The 22298-nt window shown below is 40.9% G+C and overlaps 1 protein-coding gene across 1 annotated transcript in view; it reads left to right on the forward strand.

Moving 5' to 3' along the window:
- The window catches only part of TBCK (TBC1 domain containing kinase), a 165434-nt gene that overhangs the window by 100904 nt on the left and 42232 nt on the right, over window positions 1–22298 (forward strand). The window contains exon 25 of the mRNA XM_074993470.1: window positions 8276–8451. Coding sequence (XP_074849571.1) covers window positions 8276–8451 — 176 coding nt within the window. The remainder of the gene's footprint in view (window positions 1–8275; window positions 8452–22298) is intronic.

Genomic DNA, 22298 nt, shown 5'->3' on the forward strand with positions numbered 1-22298 from the left:
AGAACACACAATACAAATATCCAAAACACAATGCCTAGAAGGAGTAGGGGATTTGAAATACCAAGGCATATTTTGAAAAAAATAATCTGTCAAAAGTGCTTGAATGTATTGGGGCAATGCAAAACTTTTTGCATCTGAATGTGGAGGAAGTAACAAGGCATTTTAGATGTGATTCTGATCAGCAGAGAGACATAGTTGTTACTCTAAAGGCAGAGAAGGCAAGTTGTGTCAAAATGATCATAAGATAATAAATTTCATAATTCTAAGAAAAAGAATAAGACCAGTAGAATAAAGGCAGTGGATTTTAAAAAAAAAGACTGTAACAGACTCAGGGAACCAATACATAATCTTCCATGGACTGAAAGTTTACAGGAGTAAGGCATTTGGGAGAGTTGGCAGTTTCTCAAAGAGACATAATAAAGGCACAAACTATCCAGATGTAAAGGAAAGTAAAAAGGTCAATATGTCTCCATCAGTTACATGAAAATCAAAATGGAATCTTATAGGAAATGGAAACATGGATAGATTTCCAAGGAGGAGTGCAAAAGGACAGCAGAAACACCTAAGGACAAAATCAGAAATGCACAAAGTGAGTTACATCAAACAAGGGATGTAAGGGGTAATAAAAAGGGCTCTTTAAATATATTAGGAGCAAGAGAAAAAATGAAGTAAAGTAGAGGCCCTTTGCTTAGCGGGAAAGAAAGCTAATAAATGTGGACATCAAGAAAGCTGAGCTGTTCAGTGCTATTTTGCTTCAGTCTTCATTATAAAGGCTAATGTTTATTAGATACTCAACCCAATATTATCCAGCAGTGGGAAGGATTGTAAGCCAGAATAGGAAAAAAACAGATTAAAGAATATTCAGGTAAGTTAGATATCCAGTAAGGTCTCAGTACGCAAACCCACAGTACACGACCCTGCTTTTACATGCCTGACCCCGATTCCCGCAAGGCTCGGTTCTGGGGCCGGTGTTATTCAACATCTTTATTAATGACCTGGATAAGGAACTGGATTGCACCCTCAGCAAGTTTGCGGATGACACAAAACTAGGGGGAGAGGTAGATTCGTTGGAGGGTAGGGAGAGAATCCAGAGGGACCTGGATAAATTGGAGGACTGGGCCAAAAGAAATCTGATGCGGTTCAATAAGGAGAAGTGTAGAGTCCTGCACCTGGGGCGGAAGAATCCCAAGCATCGTCACAAGCTGGGGACCGACTGGCTCAGCAGCAGTACGATGGAAAGGGACCTAGGGCTTATGGTGGATGGAATGCTGGATATGAGTAAACAGTGTGCCCTTGTAGCCAAGAAGGCCAACGGCATACTAGGGTGCATTAGGAGGAGCATTTCAAGCAGATCTAGAGAAGTAGTTATTCCTCTTTATTCGGCACTGGTGAGGCCACATCTGGAATATTGTATCCAGTTTTGGGCCCCCCAGTATAAAAAGGATGCGGATTTGCTGGAGCAGGTTCAGCAAAGGGCAACAAAAATGATTAAGGGTCTGGAGCACAAGACCTATGAAGATAGGCTGAGGGATTTGGGCTTGTTTAGTTTACAGAAGAGAAGACTTAGAGGTGATATAATAGCAGCCTTCAACTTCCTGAAGGGGAGCTCTAAAAAGGAGGATGAGAAACTGTTCTCAGTGGTGTCAGATGGCAGAACAAGGAGTAATGGTCTGAAGTTGAAGAGGGAGAGGTGTAGGTTAGATATTAGGAAAAACTACTTCACCAGGCAGGTGGTGAAGCATTGGAATGCGTTGCCTAGAGGGGTGGTGGATTCTCCATCCCTTGAGGTTTTTAAGTCCCATCTGGACAAGGTCCTGGCTGGGATGACTTAGTGGGGGTTGATCCTGCTTGAAGCAGGGGACTGGACTAGATGACCTCCTGAGGTCCCTTCCAGCCCTGTGATTCTGTGATTCCTATTGTAAACCCTGTAGCGTGCTTTCCAGTTGTGCTTAACTCGCTCCCCGCATCCTGGCTCAGTCCCACTGGCTCTGCACTGCCCGCGCTCAGCCCCCACCCCAGCTCCGCTCACCACCCGCACATAGCTCCTGCTCACCCCCGTCCCCTGCCTCTGGCTCTAGCTCACCAACCCTCATATGTGACTCTGACTCAACCTCCCTGGTCCCCATTCAACACCCCCTGCTGGCTCACCGCCCACGCATGGCTCTGGCTCACCTGCCACCCCCACCCCTGGCTCTGGCTCACTACCCCTCGTACGTGGCTCTGGTTCACCCTCTACCCCCCCCCTCTGGTTTAAACCCCCCACACATGGCTACAATTCAAACCCCTTCCATGTGGCCCCAGTTCAAACCCCCCCCAGCTCCCCCACGCACAGTCCCCATTCAACACCCCACCCCCAGTTCAACCCCCCTGCCGGCTCACCACCCACGCCTAGCTCTGGCTCCGGCTCAACCCCCCACCATGGCCCGGCTCACTGTCCGTGCATGGGTCTAGCTCACCTGCCACCCTCATCTCTGGCTCTGGCTCACCACCCCTCACTCGTGGCTTCAGTTCACCATCCACTCCCCTCCCCAGTTTAAACCCCCCACATGTGGCTCCAATTCAAACCTCTCACACATGGCCCTGTTTCCATCCTCTGCTCCAATTCAAACCCTCTCACCCTCAGGTCACCCCCCCGCCATCTCCCCACCCTCACCTGGCTCTGGCTCCAGTTCAACCTCCCGTCATGTCCTGGCTCAGCACCTGAGAAGGTCTCTGGCTCACCACCCCGCACACAGCTTCAACTTAACTCCACCCCTCTCCCCCCTGCAGCCCTAACCCACCCCAGCCTTATGCCCCCCCACCTCCCATGGCCCCAACCCACCGCCAGGCTTAACCCTCCCCAACTGCCCCCGCACTACAGGACTTACCTTTCCGCTGCTTCCCCAGCTGCAGAGCATGTGTTCTGCCAGAGAAAAAGCCAGACCCCAACTTGCGCGAAATCCAGGTTACACGAGGGTGCATGGAACGGAACCCTCATGTACTCTGAGACCCTACTGTACTCAGGTTGGTATATAGGCATCTTAACATATATTGAAGACAATGGTATTAATGAAGGGAAACTTATAAAAATGGTATAATGAAAAATTGAATAGAAATTAAGTATTTTGCATAGTGTTTCTTGGGTTATATGTTGCACTATATGCAATTAAATGTATACTAATTGCTGCTTTGTTGGTTTGTTTCTCTACTGTGGTCCTATGTTCATGACAGACACACACATTTGCAGCTATATGTGACTTATGTCTTTGTAAAATATTTCAATAAAAAGTAAAGTATCTTGCTATGCAGGTGATTTATACCTTATCTCAGAATTTTCATAGTCATTGTCTTTTAAAATCATAAACTAGTAAAGATAATAGTTTTAACAAACAACTATATCAATAAGTGTAGGAAAAAACAGTGAACATGAATTTGTCTGCTAATCACCCACACTAAAATAACATTGTGATAGATAAAGAATGATCTTGTGTTTTCGCTACCATTATGAGAGATGTGTTTTAAAAGTGTAATTTTTAGACCAATATTTTTATGTGTAAACTTGTATATGGGATAATGTATATTGCCAAAGTCAGCATGAAAGCATTGTAGAATTCTAGACTTAATTGTGTATTCTGATGTGCTAACATGTACCTGATATGAAGATAAACATCATAATAATCCACCTACCATAGTGCCAAATAATGAGCCAATTATGTTAAGAAATATGAAAACAGATTGAATATTGGTATATCAGCAGTGGTTCTTACATTTCCCATTAGTTTAACTCTCATTGAAGCAACTAAGCAATGGGACGTGATGGGTGTCTAGGGTGAAGTTTGTATAATTTTTGTGTACAATCACTATATTTGTTATTGGCTGTACAGAGATATGTGGGCTTTACACAGGCATGATGACTTTTAAATCTGTATCATCCATATGCGTCTTTACACTCATGACATTGATTCATAATGCCTGAGTTGCTATCTCCATTTTCAGTATAATGGCAAAAAAAAATCAGAGTTGGAAGGTTTTGATATGCTGCTGATGGCCGTGCATCCTAATTGTATAGCTCAATTGTTTTTCTGCATCAAAGGGAGGAAGAGAAGCAATTCTAAACTTCTTCACTTCTTTTTATTCAGTAATTAGTCTGAAGGGCTCACCAGGCAGTGCAAGGAAAAACAAAACCCCAAAATGCAGAGCCTCAGTGATTGGCTCATAGTGCTAGGATTTGGAATGATTTGGGAAGATTTCCAGCCTAATGGATTTTCCTGGGTGATCTTCCCAATTATTCACTGAGAATACTGTTCCTTCATGTAAGATTTATGACACAGCTCAGGTGACCAATTCCAGCGATATAGCAGCACCTTGGTTTTTTTTTTTGCTCTAGGCCTAAAGTCTGGCTGGTAATCCGGCCCAATGCGGTTTGAAAACATGTACACCCTCAATGTGGTCTTCTGTGTAGGTTAGAGTTAGGGGAAAGTAGAATGTCCTGGGAGCTAGTAGCTGAACCGGTAAACCTCATGGAATCATTAGGTTAATTTACAGGTTTCCACAGATACAGATTGGATTTGTTTTTTCTTCCATTTCTTTCTCAGAAGAAGCGCATTTTCTCAGCCTGCAGACTCCCAAAAGGCAGTGAGAATATTTAAATATGAAGTTTTAGCCTGTCTTTTATTAACTCTTTTCCAACATCCACTTGTTAAATCCAAAGGGACCTGTCCTGCTCTATATGGCTGTCCCTTCCCAAGGATCTGTACCAGAAACATTCAAATGTAAAAAAAATTTGCCACAATTTTTTGCTTTTGAATTGTATTATAATTTCTGGAGAAATGATAATATGCTGGCACACACAGTCCTAGGGCTGATTCCTTTGTTGTTTCTGGTTTCAGCTCATCTCCTACTCACACAAAAAATTCAATTCCTCTTCTTCAGATGCTGTAGAGGAAAGACTGATGGCTCCTTAAGAAAAAAAGTGTTATACTGTTCCCCTACTAGTCCAGAACTAAGCATTCTGTCTGCAGTTAAAAATCTCAGTAGATCATTAAACTCACATCCCTTCTCACCTGTCAGCCTGACTGAGATTTAAAAAAATGTTCCTGCAAGATGTCTTAGAACTTTCTCATCATGCCAGTCCATGAAAGAGGAAGAGCCATTGGCCATTAATAAAGCAGTAAGTAAGCATAAAAGCAGGATATTTATTTTTCTGTGGCCTTTCAGTTGCAGTCTTCAAGCATTATTAGCAGTAATAAGTTTAAAAAAAAACAGACAAATGTAATTTTATTTTAAATTGAGTGTGTCCCTTCCATCATGCTACCTTAGTATTTTTATATGGCATATATAGGTAGCTTGTAGTCTTTTATCTCCGTACTGTCATCGCTGTAGAAGGGTCGCAAGCTCAAGCTGTCTGACCTGTTCAGCTCCTTTGCTTATAATTGGCCACATAAATATGAGGGGTGTGTGTGAGTGAGTGCATTAGTTTTGCTGATTCCGCAGGTTTTCCTGGAAGATGTTAGTAAAAAAAAACTTTTTGTCCACTTATCACCTCTAAAATGAAAAATTAGAAATTAAATTGACTAATACAATATATAGAAGAGCACACTTGTTGTCAAAGAACTTGACATATAATACCCCTGAAAAATATAATTCCACATAAATACCTTTGAGCTGGAGTCAGGGAGGCTGTGCTTTCATAGCCACATCAGGAGAGAGCTGAGTTTAGAACCTAGGTGTTCTTGGCCCCCAGCCTATACTTAATAAGCAGTAAAGCTACATCTACACTATTAAATAAATTAGACTTTAAGACAGTTAGCTTGATTGTACCAAGTCACTGTCTTCTCTGTAAATACCATTAGCTCAATTTAGGGAGCATTAATAGCGATATCATAATATTCTCGGAACCAGGTGGGTGTAGCATCAAGTTGTAATTTAACAGTTTGAATTAAGGCTAGTGTGGAAGCACTCTGTCTTTGAATCGAATTCATTAGCCTCCAGAGACTGAGTGGCGCTGCTGCATCTGGCCCTCTGTGGCACTTGGCTCCCAGCTGCACCTGGCTCCCAGCTCCTGTGAGCCAGGCTCAGCGACACTTGTCAATTTCGAGGCTCCCGCAAGCTGCAGGGACCTGGGAACTAGGCAGCAGGATGAGCGCTGCCAGCGGTGGGGGTGCAGCAGGGTCTGGGGTGGGGGAGGTTCCCACAATACACTGCTGCAACAGTTAATGTTTGAACACTCTAGTGTGTCAGCATTAACTCAATTTTTTGTGAACTTAGTGGCAGGTGAGTATACTCAAAATCGAATTTATAAAGTCAACTTTATTTGGTAGTGTAGGCATAGCCTCAGTCAAGGAAGCATTTAAGCACAATGACTTTAGGTGACTTGAGTATGTGCTTAAAAGGTGAGTGTGCTTTCTGAATACACTAAGCCTTTATCAAAGAAATTGGAGAAAGTAGTCCTGTCTAACTAAAATTCTATCTTGTGTTCCACTCTGGACTTGGTAGTATCATAGTCAATTGCTTTCCTTGCCAGATATCTCTAGAACTGATACATCGAGGGCTGGTTGTAATCATATCATGTCTTGTGCACTGTGTAATGGTGTCATAAGATGCAGGTGAGAATAAATTTGCACACTTGTGTATTTGTCCCATTAGGAGACTGAAGGTCAGCTGAAACAAATCAGCTGGTCCTTTTGCTTTCCCCCCTTGCTTCTGAAATGTAGATAGCCCTGACATTATCACTTTTGAAATTATGATGATCAGATCACTTTGGGTGACTTGGTTTTTCAGTCTGTTTTGGTAATTTTCAAGGGGTGATATTTTATATTTTGAAACATACTTCCTTAAAATGCTATGTACTGTCCATCCAAGTTAAATAATGTCGTGGTCCATATGATATCCTTCTGGCTATAGCCATTCTTTTATTGAATTCTAAGTAAGATTAAGACAAATACGTTTTGTGTGCCATTTCCTGTTTTGTGGTGGATAGCTAGCATATAGATTTATGAAGAATAGCAGGCCACACAAAATTTAAAGTATGTAGCTTTGTTTCACTGAACTCCTCCAGTCTCAAAAATAATGGCTTTTATACACTGTAACCATGACAAATAGGACATTGGTTTTGGAGCTAACTTAAAGTTCATGCATCATGTAAGCAGAGGTTACTTGGCTTGTTTTCTACTGTACATCTACATTTCAGCGCATTTTGATGCTAATAAATTTTACTGGATAATCTTTATTTTACTATATAAGTTAGTAGCAGAGGTACCTGGAGGTGCTCATGACCTTTAGTCAATTGTTTGTTTTTTTTTAATTTTAAACGAAAAGGAAAATGCACTTGCTTTATTTAAATCATTGTATTTCTCAAAAATAGTGTTATTTTATGCAGTTAATTTTTGTCACATTTCTTTAGAAGAGGGATTGTTAAAATTAGTCCATTTTATATTTTTACTAATTATTTAAAAATGGGAATTTCATGAACTGTATTTTTTCTTAATCCCTGTAAACTCTTAGCATTCGATATGTATTAACAAGAAAGGGCTGTAGTCAAATTGGTTTCCAATAACGTCTAGTAGTCAAACTTTAGGCATTGATTTAGCTTTGTCAGGACAGGACACTACTCCAAATTTCTTCTTTTTAATTCTTTTCTGTCAGGTTTATTGATAAGCAAGCCTATTCCATGTTCACCCTATTTTTCTGGCTCATCTTTGCGTGGGCTCTTTCAAAATTTGCCCAGTTATGACAATTTTGAAGACTGTTCTTCATTTGGTGATTGTCTGTCTCTTCTGTTTGCTTTTATAAGAACAATCCCATTCCTCGTGCATCCTGTTTTCCAGATGCAGCCAAACCCTTGGTTGCTTTAAGTTATGATACACGGAAGCTGTATGCTGAATTTGGTAGTCTTAGCTCTTACCATTTAGGAGGAGTTCTTGATCAGACAAACTCACTAAAATATTTGTATAGTAGATTTAATTAATCTGCTTAAGTATCTGAATAGCTTCAGTTGAGCATGTGTGTGCGTGCGCATGCACGTTTGTGTGCATAGTTTTGTGTGTGGCTGGGGGTTGTCACTTCTTCTGTTACACAGTTGTATAATGTAACTTTACATTCCCAAGGTTACTGCGTTTCAGTTGTGATAATCACTATATAGTTTTCCTGTAAAGTGTCTTAGATGTCTTTCAAATGGAAATTAACTACATAGTTACTGAAAATTCAAGGTCATTTTTCAGTGATAGTTTTACTGGTCTGACTGATTTTACTAACTTTAACATTTGGGCGTTTGCCTGTTTTTTCACTTCTTTGTCAGAAATCGACATTGAACGTTGCGTCCGTGAATCGGTCAACCTTTTCTGCTGGACCCCTAAGAGTGCAACATACAGACAACATGCACAGCCTCCAAAACAAGCCAGTGAGGGCAATGGCTCAAGAGGGTCAATGTCCTGCTTCTCAGCAGATTACCCGGACGCACCTAAAAGTGATCTGGTGAGTGTTTTAGGATTATTCTTTCCTGGCTCCCTTAGAAAAATATGCAGTGTTATGGGTAATTTTGCAAAGGTGCACTTCATTCAGAATATCACACCTCTATCATTATGTTGTAATTCAGGTTTGGCTGTGTATTATTTTATTATTATTTATTACAAATATTTTATATTGTTAGCTCCTAAAGACTTCATATATATTTGGACCTCTTATGCCGTTGTGCTAGGCATTGTGTACACACACAATAACGGACAGTCTCTGTCCTTAAGAATTTCTCTTCTAAAATACAGAAACTTAAATTCATGCTTTGAAATACCTTAGATCTTTCTAAAATAGGATTTCTGTAAAAGGCACATATGAAGGTCTTATAGTAACAGAGAGGAAGCTGTGCTAGTCTATACACTATCAAAACAAAAAGCAGTCAAGTAGCACTTTAAAGACTAGCAAAATAGTTTATTAGGTGAGCTTTCGTGGGACAGACCCACTTCTTCTGGCTATGGTCTGAAGAAGTGGGTCTGTCCCATGAAAGCTCACCTAAGAAACTATTCTGCTAGTCTTTAAAGTGCTACTTGACTGCTTTTTGTTATGAAGGTCTTATGTTCATCATAAAGGCGTGACACTATTGCCACTTACTGGTTATCGAAACTAAAAAATATTTGAATAACAGCAGAGAAAGCTGTGCTAGTCTATATACCATGAAAACAAAAAAGCAGTCCAGTAGCATTTTAAAGACTAACAAAATAATTTATTAGGTGATGAGCTTTCGTGGGTCTGTCCCACAAAAGCTCATTACCTAATAAATTATTTTGTTAGTCTTTAAAGTGCTACTGGACTGCTTTGTCGTTTTCATAAAAATTATTTGTGTGGATTATCCTAACCAACTGGCAATAATGCTTTTATACAAAATGTGGGAAAGGGAGGGTTAGTGTCTCTGTGTGTAATCAACTGTTTATATATAAATTGATTTCTTTACACACTTTGTAATGCATATAGAGTCCATAACAGTGAGGTGCTAGTGATGGTTTGAACTAACCATAGTGCAGGTAAAAGATGTTAAAATTTTCCACTTTGCCAATGCTCATCAATCCTTACTGAGACATCCTTACTCTTTCCTTGTTTGAGTTCTTCAAGCAGACGCTAATTGTTCTGAATGGTTTTGTAATTTGACCAAATTAGACTACACCTGTTTTCTTTCTCTTGATGACCCAAGGCAAATTTTAATTGTCCATAGGTTAAACAACATTTTCTGTCTATCTTTATAATCTTATTTTCGTGGGAAATACTGTTACAGTCCCAATAACATGAATAGTTGTAAAACCAAAGCATTTTCCCTTCAAAGAACATTTATAGGACTTCAATTAGTGGAGAGCATAATGCATGTACTTCTAAAAGAGAGCATGAAGGTTAGCTTGATTGAACTATTTCACTGTTGAAGTATGAGCCTCGATAATTAAAATAGAAAAGTGACATATTTAGTATGTGTGTGTGTGTACTGGATACGTTTAGTATCATCTTTACATTCCTCTGGTCTGTGATTTTTCCCATCCCAATTGTGGCTTTGAGTTTCAAAGTCCTGTTGTACCTGCTGCATATATTGCTGTGTACTTCATGTCCTACATAATGAGCAAGACCTCATGACCTTCCCTCCAAGGCAACCAAGTGTCATGTCAGCACATTCTACAAATACAATAGTGCTGAGGCTGCACAAATTCATTTCAAGTAGAACTTAAGAACAGAGCCTGAGGTTCCAAATACAGAAGACCTAAGCCTCTTCCACTCAGCCTCCCGTTGTGCCAGATCTGTCAGGTTGGCTGTCTTGCCTGCAGTCGCTGCACCAAACACTTGATATGTTGAAGGTTGAGGAGTGTGCTTTGTTTCAAGTAACAGTTTATTGCAATGAATGAAAGAACAGTTCCTTGGAAAAGGCAGTATCTTCCTCCCTCTCTGGACATACTGGGCTTTGTGATGTTTGCTATGGTTTTGATACTATCTTTTAATTTTTATTTTAGTACAGTTTTGATCCTAAATCTGCTTTAAGGAATGCATGAGTAAAATTATTTTATCTTGTGCCAGGACCTCCTCCTAACCTATCTCAACTCTTTCAGGTCTGCATAACATGTTATTTCCATAACAGAGTATTATCAAGGGCCTGGCTGAGCAATTTCTTGCTACTGAAGAAGAATAACAAAGGGTGTTAAAGAATCCTTGAGAGGGTCAGAAAACGTTGTACTAAAGTAAGAAGGCTGCGGTCACTTCTGATTTCTTTTTCCATCTGGCATTTCAAGTTACAGTTTTAGGTGAAATCTTGTAAGTGAGCAGATCTTGAGTAATAGTATGTGAATGAATCACTGTGTTTTCTGTTACCAGTGATGTTTGTTCAGCAAGAGTAGATCTGTACTCTGTAGCAGTTTTTCTTGGCAGAAATAATTTCCAGATGTCCTCTTGTAGCCCTAGCCTGATAGTTATTACATTCTCAAATACACTACCTTAGATTAAGGACATTGGGCTATACTAAACTTTTCTTCTTTGCCAAATGCTTAAATCTCCTGTTGAATTTTGCAGAAGATTTTTATGTGGTCTGGTTTTGTGTCACATCTTGAATCAGAATTTTTACAGAATAGGCATTACAAGTGTGAGAGAGATGCTTACACAAGGTGCATTATTATTCAGTCAGGTATGTTAGAGTTATGTTTAGAGTTGTTTCCATCTGTTTTTAACTATTCAGATATCAAGGCAATGAAGTGTGCGAAGGGTGCATTGAAATGTATCTTACTGTGGCAAATAGGTTTTTCAACCTCCTTGTCTTCCTTTGACAAGCATAAATGTTTCAATATTTTTATTTTACATTGCAATACAGAAATTGAGGCTGGATCTTCTGTAATCCCTTTACAGATGTGAAAAGTAAAATCTAAAACCAAAGAGAAGCTGCACATTGGTTTTTGCCCTTGTGGACTATAATCTTTCACAGTAATGCCTCTCTAATCTGGAATTCTCTCATTTAGTGACATCCGTAATCCGGCATGACTTTAGTTAGCTGAATGACCATGTTTCATGGGTTTGGCCAAGTTTCCCATGGTCCCATAAAGTTTGTTTACAGCCACCCCTTCTGGCTCTCAGTGTTTTTTTTACTATTATATAGCTCTAATTTACCCCCAAACCTCCTCTAAGAGCCCCGTCAGCAGTGAGTGTTGGTAATGTGTTAGACAATATTGACCTCCTGTGGTACAGCAAATTCTCTCATCTGGCACCAGTCAGATCCTGACTGTGCCAGTCTAGAGAGGTTCAATGTGTACCTTAAAAACAGAAGCTCCAGCTGCTTATGTCTCTTTATGGTTATTAAGGCTATAGTTGGGATTAGGGTTACAGTTTTTTGCAGTTTCTTCAAGATGCTTTTATCCTAAGTCTAGCAGCATTACTTTAAAAGTTCACATTTTATACATTTTATTCAGTCCTCTCTTCTGAGATGGAAAAGTGCTTAACAAATCATAATTGTTAGATCTGCTTCTTTAAGTTAAAGAATGTGTTTCCTTTTCAGGTCATGAAGTATTTGGCTATGGAGTAATTATGGTATTTTGGATACTAGCCTGGAGTATATATGGGCTCCTGAATATGGAATCTCTTTTTTCTGAACTATCAAGGTGGCCGTGTTGTCATGTAGTCATCACTGATGTTAAAAGTGTTTCGAAGTCAGGGTCCTTATCTATTTAAAGATATCTATCTATATATCTATCTATCTCTCTCTCTCTAACTTATCTATCTATGTTAGTTATCTATCTATTTAACTTCAATATTTCATTAAAGGTAAAATAATGCTGAGAAACTTGAAAATAATAACTTCCAGGAGAAGTAATTTTACATGTAATAAAACTTGTACGTTTTACTCAAACCCAAATTCCATGTTGATGGTTTACTCTGGGCATTGGGTAGACACGGGAGATATACTTCAACAGAAACAAACAATTTAGAAATACTGCTGAGTTATTCATAAGATTACAGCTGAAACAGAGGAAAGAAATTACTCGAGTTCTGTTTCCAAATAGATATGTAATTGTGTCAGCAGGATGTATAAAGCAAGGGACCTTCTGATGCACCATGTGATCATCCTGATCAGTTTTGACATTCTGGACTGAGTAATCTTGAAAACCTTAAAGGACCAATTTTCACATCAGTGTAATTGTGACAAAAACAAATATCTTCCTGTAGCAAATTTTTCCCCAGCATGGGGGTTGCAACCACGCTCCCCTTTTCTTATGACTAGAGGGGGGAACAACTTGCAACTTACAAGAGAGTGTCCTGACAATTTTTTTTTCTGTTGGAATTATTGCAGGGGAGGGAGGTCATAGTACAGAAAACTGTATAACAGTAAGATCTCAGTGTTACATGTTCAGACCACTGTATGAACTGTGATGCAATGGCCAGGGTTGGTATGATGGGTCCTGTGCTTGGCGGGGTCTAGGATACCTCCCCTTATCCCTGCTTTTGGGGCTCTGAGTGCCCTGACACTGGCTTGAGAAGGTGGTAGAGAAGGGAAGTGGGGAAGGGCCCTGGTATGCTTCTCAGTCTGAGCTCCAGCTCCTCACAATCCCTCAGTCTTGGATGCTGGTATAGAGAGTTTCCCTTCCTCAGGTTCTTCAGTTTTTCAAATGTCAAAACACACCTTCAAACTCCAGTCTTTTCTCCTTCCTTGCTCTCCTATCTCTGCCCAAGGTAGGGCTTTTTTTTTTAACTGGGTCTGAAAGGAACTTAATTGTCTGCACATGCTCCAATTAACCTGTGGTGATCTTCCCTAGTCTACAGGGAACCATATATAGTCTAGGGCCTCTGCTGCCTACCACTCTTCCACTGCTTCCTGGCTATGTCACCAGACATTATCTTATTAATGTACATCACTGACAAGTGAACTAGGTTAAATGTTATTCTGCAGCCCGATATTCTGCACAATTCCATTATGTCTGGGCTGCTCCCCTCTACGAACAGTTTCGGGAGGTATTTCACAGCTTCTGCATTGCATGTACTGGTCATGCCTCTTTCTCCCACTCACCACCAAATCTTTTGCCTCTTTGGGTTGAGGTTTGTTCATCATCATGACCGCAGCCACTGGAGCCTCTGCTCCAGCACCTGAGTGCTGGACTTCTCTGCCTCTTTAAGGGGTGACAGAGCAGACTCACAAGCACTGATCAAAGTCCAAATGGTGCTTTTTATGTGAGGGAACTCTCCCAGGCTCATCAGAGGACAAATTGTGTCCCTCCTGTTCCTAGCCTGCCTATACTAGTTTTGCTAGGTATGGGGCTCAAAGTCTGTCAGGCACCTTGGGGCCTCTAACCCCACAAATAGTCACAACTCCATCACAAAAAACCCAGTCAGTAAATGCAGAAGAGAAAAATGCTCTGGGAAGTAAGACTGCACCCAGAAGAAGGCACAGCGAGTTAGTCCTAGGGGCACAGAGATAAGACCATAAGAAATCTGGAGTTGTGGACAGAAGAATAATAGTGTCAGCCTCTCAGTGTTGAGAACTGTCAAACTAGCACCAAAGGGGGAAATTGTGTCCTGGTTCAGTCTGTCAGCATGTCCATGGTTGCATACATCAGAAACCAAAGCAGGACAAGGAACCTGGCATTACATGTAGAAACGTCAGAGATAATGAAATGGGTGAAGCAGTCTCTCTCTTTCCTAAAAGTGATTTGCATAAAGCTGAGCCAGGAGACAAGTTGGCAAAGCACTCTCAAAGTAAACAGTTCAAAATGGTGTCCTACGCAGGAAATTTTCAGCTTGATTCCACGGAGGTTCAGCCTTCTGTCAGCTAACTTGTACACAAGTGGGCTGAACAAACCAGCAGTCTTTTAGCATTTGAGACTAACAAAATAATTTATTAGGTGATGAGCTTTCATGGGACAGACCCACTTCAGATCAATAGCATTTCCAGTATTGACTACAGTTATATAGCACAGATGTTCAAAAAAAAGAAAATTTAAATGAAAACTGACAAATCAGATACATGGAACTGAAGGGAGGCGGGTGACAGTGAGAGATACTAATAGTCTTGCCTGAGATCATTGCGAATAACAAGGATAGGGAAACAGTCTTTGCAATGCAAGAGATAATTGCTATTTCTATTGAAACCAAGTGTAAATGTGTCAAATCTAAGCATGAACTCCAGGTCACACTTCTTGTTTTCTAATCTGATGTTAAAGTCTCTTTATTGTAGGATGCATATTCTCAGGTCTTTAACAGAATGGCCGATTCCACTGAAATGCTCTTATGTGTATTAAGGTTCCTAATGTCTGCTCTGTGCCCATTCGTTCTTTGGCAAAGTGTTTGCCCAGTTTGTTCAATATACATAGTAGAGGGGCACTGCTGGCCCATGATGACTTATGTAACATTGGTTGAGGTACAGGAGAATGAACACCTGATCTTGTAATTAGCAAGGTTAGGTCCAGTGACGGTATCTCCAGAACGTAGGTGGAAAAAGTTGGTGCTGGGGTTTTGTTGCAAGGAAAAGTTCCAGGTTTAATATTACGGTGGTATGGACGGTGGTTGCTAGTGAGGATTTTCGTTAGGTTAGGTAGTTAGGAACTACACTTCAGAAGGCCGTAGGTGTGAGGCCTGTTCTCTCCTATAGACAGCTTCCTAGCAAATTAGAAAGGAAGGTGTGTGAACTGGAGTTCATGCTCAAATTTGGTACAAGTGCGGCAAGGCTGCTGGTTTGTTTTGTTAGAATACAGACTAACACGGCTACCTCTCTGTTACAAGTGGACTGAACATGGGATGTTTAGTCTAGCAAAAAGAAAGTTGAGAGAAGAAGTTATGGTTGTTCTCTGTTGATACATTGGGGAATTTAAATTCCAGGAAGGATGAAGAACAAATGGATATAAACTGTCAATGAACATTTTTCCAGTCTTCAGAGGCTGATGTTCTGGAATGGTCTCCCAATACATGTTGGTGGCCAAATACATAAGTCAGTTTTAAGAGTGAATAGGACAAATTTATGAGCTTGCTTGTATGAAGAGGTTGCCTGTGATGGAAGGGGAAAGAGCTCAGGGACTGTGAGAGCTTACTTCTGATTTGTCTTTTGGCCCTACAGGCTCATGCTTCAGAACTTCAGCTGACCACCCACTGGAGTTAGGAAGGGATTCTGTGCTCCGGTGAATTCTGTTTTGTTTTGCTGTTGCCTTCTGATGCATATGGGATGGCCATGTTTTCAAATGACTGTGTATCAGAGGGGCTCTCAGGTTTATACTGATCTTCCTTTCTGAGGTGCTTGTCTGGCTAGTTTTTGCTCACATGAGCAGGATTTAATTGATTGCTGTGTGGAGGCTGGGAAGGAATTTCCCTCGACATCAGATTGGCAGGGAGCTGCAATGTGGGATCTATTACATTTCCCAGGATTATCTGGGTATAGCTCACTTAATCACTGGTATTGAAAACCTGACCAGATCACCCCTTTGAACCTCTGACTTCAAAACTAGTATTATGTTTCTCTCTCGCAAAACCTGCTTTCTGGTCACCGTTGTGTCTGCCATGTGAGTGTCAGAGGTGGCAACCTCAGACCACGCAGAAGCCTTCCACAAAGACAAAGTGGTGCTGGATGTTCTGCCCCAAAGTGGCCTCTTCTTTCCATGCCTTGTAGGAGAGTATTCCTCCCTCATTGTGTCCAAGGACACAACTTCTGACTGAAAAGCTGTGACACAGTTCGGCATCAGAGAAGCTCTAACAAATTATGTTAAATGTACAGAATCCGTTAAGAATGTCAGGCTCAATTTATCTTATTTCATCCAAAGTGTCTAGGGCTTAGAACTTCCAAGCTATCATTGCTATATGGTTCAGATTCTGCACCATGGGGGCTTATAAGGTATCAAGCATCACTAGTCCAGAAGAAATCCAGGCACATTCCACGAGAAACTTCATGGGATGAACAAGGAAGTGCATTCACCACTGAGAGATGTGGAGCGCCACCTCCATCAGACATTATTAAGTGGAGTTCCTGTCTTTGTCAGAACCCTTCTTTGACAGGAAGGTGCTACAGATTTTGGCCTCTTACTGCCTTATGGACCAACTTCCTCAGAGTGGATGGGGGAATTCCTTTTCTAGCTCATTCTATTTACTTTCTCCTTATCCCTCCCGACTTTTGTTTCACTGCTTGCTATTTCCTAGACACAACAGAGCCGTGGGAGATGCTGGGCTGCAGAATGGAAAATTTCTTACCAGATAATTTCCTTACTTGGCAGCATTTCCCACATTTCTACCTTTGTTGGGTTGCTCATTAGCCAACAGGTCAGCTTTTTAGTTGGATAGTTATTATGTAGACAGTTGCCTGCTGTACATAGTTAATAAGTTGGCATTTGATGCTGATGTTAATAGTATATTTCTACAAGTTTCACACAGCTTTGGAATGACTCATCTGGCGACAAAGCATACTGCTGAGCACATACTGTGCTGCAACTTTGAACCACTTCTGGAAACTGCAGTGGTTGAGGAGCAGCCCAGACATAACAGAATTGTGGGATTGTTGCTAGCAGAAAGAAGGTTATTGGGTAAGGAATTTTCCATTCTCGATTTTACAGAAGAAGGCAGAGAGCTTGTAACTTGTTCAGGGTCCCAGAGGACACCATTATAAGTGTCACGGCCAAATACTGGGACTTCTTGATTCGACATGCAATGCTTAAATACTGAATTACACTTGTTGAATTATTATTTGTATGATCCTACTAGCTAAGAGACCCAGCTGTGGACCAGCATCCCTATTGTGCTAGGTGCTGTACAACCACAGGACAAAAAGGGATCCAGGTCCAAAGAGCTCGCAATCTAAATGTAAGACAAGACAACAGATGGGTACAGGTACAATTAGGAGTACAAGAAAACAATGAGTCATTGTTGGTTGGTGTGACAGGCAGTGGTCAAAGCGCACTTGCAGGCTCACTGTTGTTAAGCTTTTTGTTGGCATCATGACAAAGGAGAGTATAGAAAGATTTTAAGGAGGAGATGTAGCTTTCTCAGTGTTTATAGAAGTTCCTCATGAACATGGTAGTGGGGGGAGAAGTCTAAAGGTGCTGCTTTGAAAATATAAGTAGTAAGGCTGGTATCATTGGCCAATTGAATACAAGAGTTTATCTTCCCATAGCGAATGAGAGATGGTAGCTGAAGTAGGGATAGGTCATGAAGAACCTTGAAATTGAAGGACCAGTTACATAGGTTTGATGCAGTTAGAGAAAGGGAAGCCAATGGGGGGATGTAAACAGGTTGTTGTTGATGTTGTTTTAAGTGTTCACTCAGGTAGTAAGTAAGAAACGAGTATTGTTTTCAGAGGCTTTCCCATATAGACAGCTTTTGCTAGCTTGTTTTCAGTTAGTGCAAGGAGATTCAAAGATAAGAAAACAGTAGGTATATGTGAAATGGTCAGATAAGACATTTTTTCTTAATTCTGAGAAAAATTCTGCTTCCTGAGCCAAAGCCTTATCAGAAAAATTCTTTGATGTTGCTCCACAATTCTTTTCACATCCCTAAGAGACTCTAGATTATACTAGATTTATATTGGAAATTTTTTATTTTTATATAATTCTTTACATGCCATGAGCTGTATTTCACTTGTAGACCAAAGCCATCAATAGACTCATCCAGTCCACCAGTGCTAAGGAGTTGAGGAAATGTTTGAGTCTAAGACAAAAGAAAAAAATAAATATTGTAGTTTCAGCTTTTGTTTGTATTTTCCCATGTCCTTCATAGCAGGTGTTGTATTTTATGTGGAGTGCTTTCATATGATGTCTCCATCCCTTCTGAAACTGAAGGAAAATCACGCTCTCCAGTTGCTACTGCAGCATAGCTTGTTAGAACATGTTCGAATGCTCAGCAATTTACAGGTAAAGACTCGTGAATATGATCAGTTGTTTAAGTGATGATGAGGATATGGATGACGTGCAATTGTACTATGAGGGAGCAATTCAATATGCAGGTACAGTCTATAAGTGTGTTCATTTTTATGCACTGTAATTTTTGGTAGACTTCCAATCATGCAGGTGAAAAAGTTAGGGTGTCTAGTGACCATAATAAGCACTTGGGGAGTTTAAACCCCTAAAATCAATTTTGTCTGTGCCATTGGCCAGCAGGAGTAAAGTTAGAGTTCAGGTGATCTTTCTAAAAGTTCTTTTAAATCTTTAGATTTTATATATATGTAAATGCAAAGTACTTTTGTCTTAATGCTAAGGCCATCTTTCCTTGTAGTCCCTTGTCTACCTCTGATGATAAGATCTGCTGCCAGGGAAAACTTGCTGACATTCCCAACAGCGGGTCCAGATTCTAATCTTCAGTGTACAGTGCAATCAGGAGGGGATTTCAGAAAATACACAATGTGCTTGCTTGCAAATCTAGCTCTTTGAAATAAATTTCTTATGACTCCTTCTGTCTGCCTTCCCCACTTCCAGGAACCAAGCACATAGCTTCTGCAGTATACTTGTTTCTCCACAAACCTGGTATCCAATTTCATAATGATGGGTTGTATTTATCTTTAGAAGCTGGGTATTTAGGGGGAACATAGGGAAAATGGCACACATGACTGGAAAAAATAATAAGCTTTATTTTTATGACTTTTTAATTTTTTCTAAACACTGGTTGTCTCCTCATGTATTTGTATTTTTCCATTAAGCTGCTTGAGTTTGTCTCTGAGTGCTTTTTATTGACTCACTAAATATTTGTCTAGTCTATATTAGTATGTTTTAGTACTTTGGTTACCAATAAAATTAAAAGTGTTTGCCCCTGGGTAAGCAAAGCTGGTAAAATTAAACCTGGTTTTTTTTCCACTCATAGCATTACTTAACTTCTTTCTTCTTCCTGACATTCAATTGCAGCTGTGTTAAAAGGCTCAAAAACCTACTTCCTCCCTAGACTTGCAAAATATGTCGTTTAGTCTTTTACTCTTTCAGCCATAAAACATCTCTGCTGAGATACAATCTCAAGAAAGAGAAATATGTCCCCTTCAGTAGGAGGAAATATGTCCTCAGCAGGAGTATGTACCATGCCAACTTCAGTGTTAGTACAGTTTAGTGATTTAGTTTATTTTATTGGTGTGATAGCTCTTTTATTTGACTAAAGGTGATTTTTTTTTCCTTCAAACACTTCTCCCTTCATGTCTCACTTGAGGGCCTGTTCTTAGGGTTGCTGTTGTTGCCTTTGGTATGGTACGCCAGCATCACCAGTTCAGGACCTTCAGGAGCTGCCACCTTCCAGGAATTCATTTCACTTGGCAATGGAAATTCCAGGTGTATCTACTAGAGTTGCCAGCCCTCCAGGATTGGCCTGGAGTCTCCAATAATCAGCATCAATCTCCTGCTGACTATTGAAAGCAATGTGGGAGATTATAATTGGATATTTTAAGATAATTACATTGCCTCATGTTGCAGGGCGTGGGGGGAATGGGGAGAGGGAATCTCCTGGAATAGCTTCAGGTACCGTTGAAGCACATGCTCCAGGAGCCACAGTTCCAGGCGTACTTCAATATCCAGTCCATCCTTAGTGTAAACGAAATGTGGTTGCCCTACCAAAGATTCTGAGCACTCTTCCCTGAAGAAGCTAGTGTCATCTATTGACACCTGTGAGATACTCCTAGTATTCCAGACTACTGCGCTGATGTCCCAGAAACCATTAACGACACCAAAACATCATGCTTGCTACCAGCCCCATCTTCCAGAGCACATCAAAGCAGTTGGACCTCTTGCTTTTTATGCCAATTGCAGAGTCTTTAAGTTCGTCTGGTATGCTCAGTACTGCCAAAGTTCAGAAATTCCAGGGAAATTTTTATTCCAGATGAGCTGAAGTCCTCATGGTACCAAGTATTTGTTGGTACTGAAAGCTGCTGACTCACTGAAACTTTGTTTTCCTCCATTTTCTCTCAGCTCCCTGGTACTGTATGCCTACCAAGTTGCAGTTTGGATAGCTATACATCAGAAATTGTTTATTTGTGTACAAGATTTTTTAAAAATGTGTATTTGTGTGTATATAACTACACATACATGTAAAAACACTAAGTACACGCACGTGCACACACTGAGTAAAATTATAATTTTATTTCTTTTAACCAAAAGAAAGTAAGTTATGCCAGCCTAGCTAAACAGTTTGTCGTGATTGAACTAAAATTTCTTGAAAAATAAAACTTCTGGTGTAAATTTGTGAGGGAAGAACCCTTTAAGTAATATAATGACCACTTGAGCTATAAGACAAAAATAAGCAAACTTTAAAACTACTGATCCAAGATACGGAGGTGAAATCCCAGCCCCTTCGAAATCAGTAGCAGTTTTCCCATTGAGTAATTTGGGGCCATGATTTCACCCAAGATGTCTGGTCATAGCCATGAGTTTTAATCAGGAAAAACTCAGAACAGTCTACTAAATTACAAAATGAATGAAGGACCTTCATCAGTAAAGGTACAGGTCTTTAATATATTAATTACTTCCAGTGGGTGACAGCAGTAGTAAGCTGTTGTTTGTATGTAACTCAGTCACTGGATGAGGTCCAGCACATTTAGCCATCTTGACACACTCCCATTAAGGGAAAAACCTGGGACACTTATGTGATTGATCTGGCAATTTTCCCTAATATCTTCCTGTATTACAGTTTATATAGCATTGAGAGCCAGGGACAGTATGTACAGTAATCCCTTGATTTATGCTGAGGTTGCATCCTGGGCAACCTCTCTGTAAATCAAATTTAACGTAAATGGGGTGGGGGTTGGGGAGATCCCCAGAATTCCCTTGGGTGGGAGAGCAGGCAGCTGGAGCTTCTGCAGAGCTCTGCTGCTTGCTCCCTGACTTCCCGCAGCTGGAAGAAGCCAGGGAACAGCAGTGCTCCACTGCCATTTCAGCCGCCCACTTCCCTAGCTAGGAGAAGTGGTGTGGCTGCTGGCTCCAGCTGCCAGCTTCCCCCACAGCTGGGAGAAGTATGTAGGGAGGCAGCCACATGTGCCCTGGCTTTTCCCAGCTGGGGGGGCGCACAGCTGCTTGCGGTGCTGTTTCTCCTAGACAGAGGTGCAGACAGAGGCTTGTAGTGTGGTTGCTCCCAGCTGGCAGAAACCGCACTGCAAGCACAGGTGTGTGCCTGCCAGGCTCTCCCAGGTGGGGGAGCTGGGGCCTGGAGGGGATAGTGGTTTCGATTTGCACTTCACTCACTTTAATGCGAGTTAAGCAGAAATAGAAATTGCGCTTCTTGAGCATTTACCATAATTCCATGGGGTGTGAAGGTGCCTTCAGGCCTTTAGGAACTAAGAATGTTAGGAGGTGATTAGGAAAATTCACTCAGTTTTTAACACTTTCAGGGAGTTACCACTATTTATAGTCTTGCATGTAAACTCTACAGAGACCAACAGACAAAGATAGGCCCTTTGAATAAATAGCTTGAGTGTGAACTAACTGAGATACTTCTTTCTCATCCAGCATACAGACAGGACCTTCAGGCCAAGGAGGGTCCCAGCATTTAGGAATGATACAGAAAGACTGACATTTACTAGAAGCCGGAGTTTGGAGTTGTGGTGACTTCTGTTATGCTTTTTAGCCTGCATTTAGGATCTTTTATTGTTTTGTGTATGCTTGTCTCTCTAGTACTTTCATTTTAAGAATGAGTGTGCTTGCTTAGAAGGATCCATGTGTTAACCTATACCTGCAAACAGTTATGCTCTTTATAGCCTCAAAAAGGGGAGAGAAGAAAATTGACTCTGGAGTGTTCAAGCAGTCTGGCTTGCAAGGAATAATACAGCCTAGTCAGGGCACTCTGTATCCTGGAAAAACCCCAGGTCTCCACCCAACAGAGGTGATGGCTGGAAACCAGAAACCTGAAAGTGGATGATGCACATCCCGGACTACGGAGGGGGA

The sequence above is a fragment of the Carettochelys insculpta genome, chromosome 4 (genome assembly GCF_033958435.1).
Source record: "Carettochelys insculpta isolate YL-2023 chromosome 4, ASM3395843v1, whole genome shotgun sequence".
NCBI lineage: Eukaryota > Metazoa > Chordata > Testudines > Carettochelyidae > Carettochelys > Carettochelys insculpta.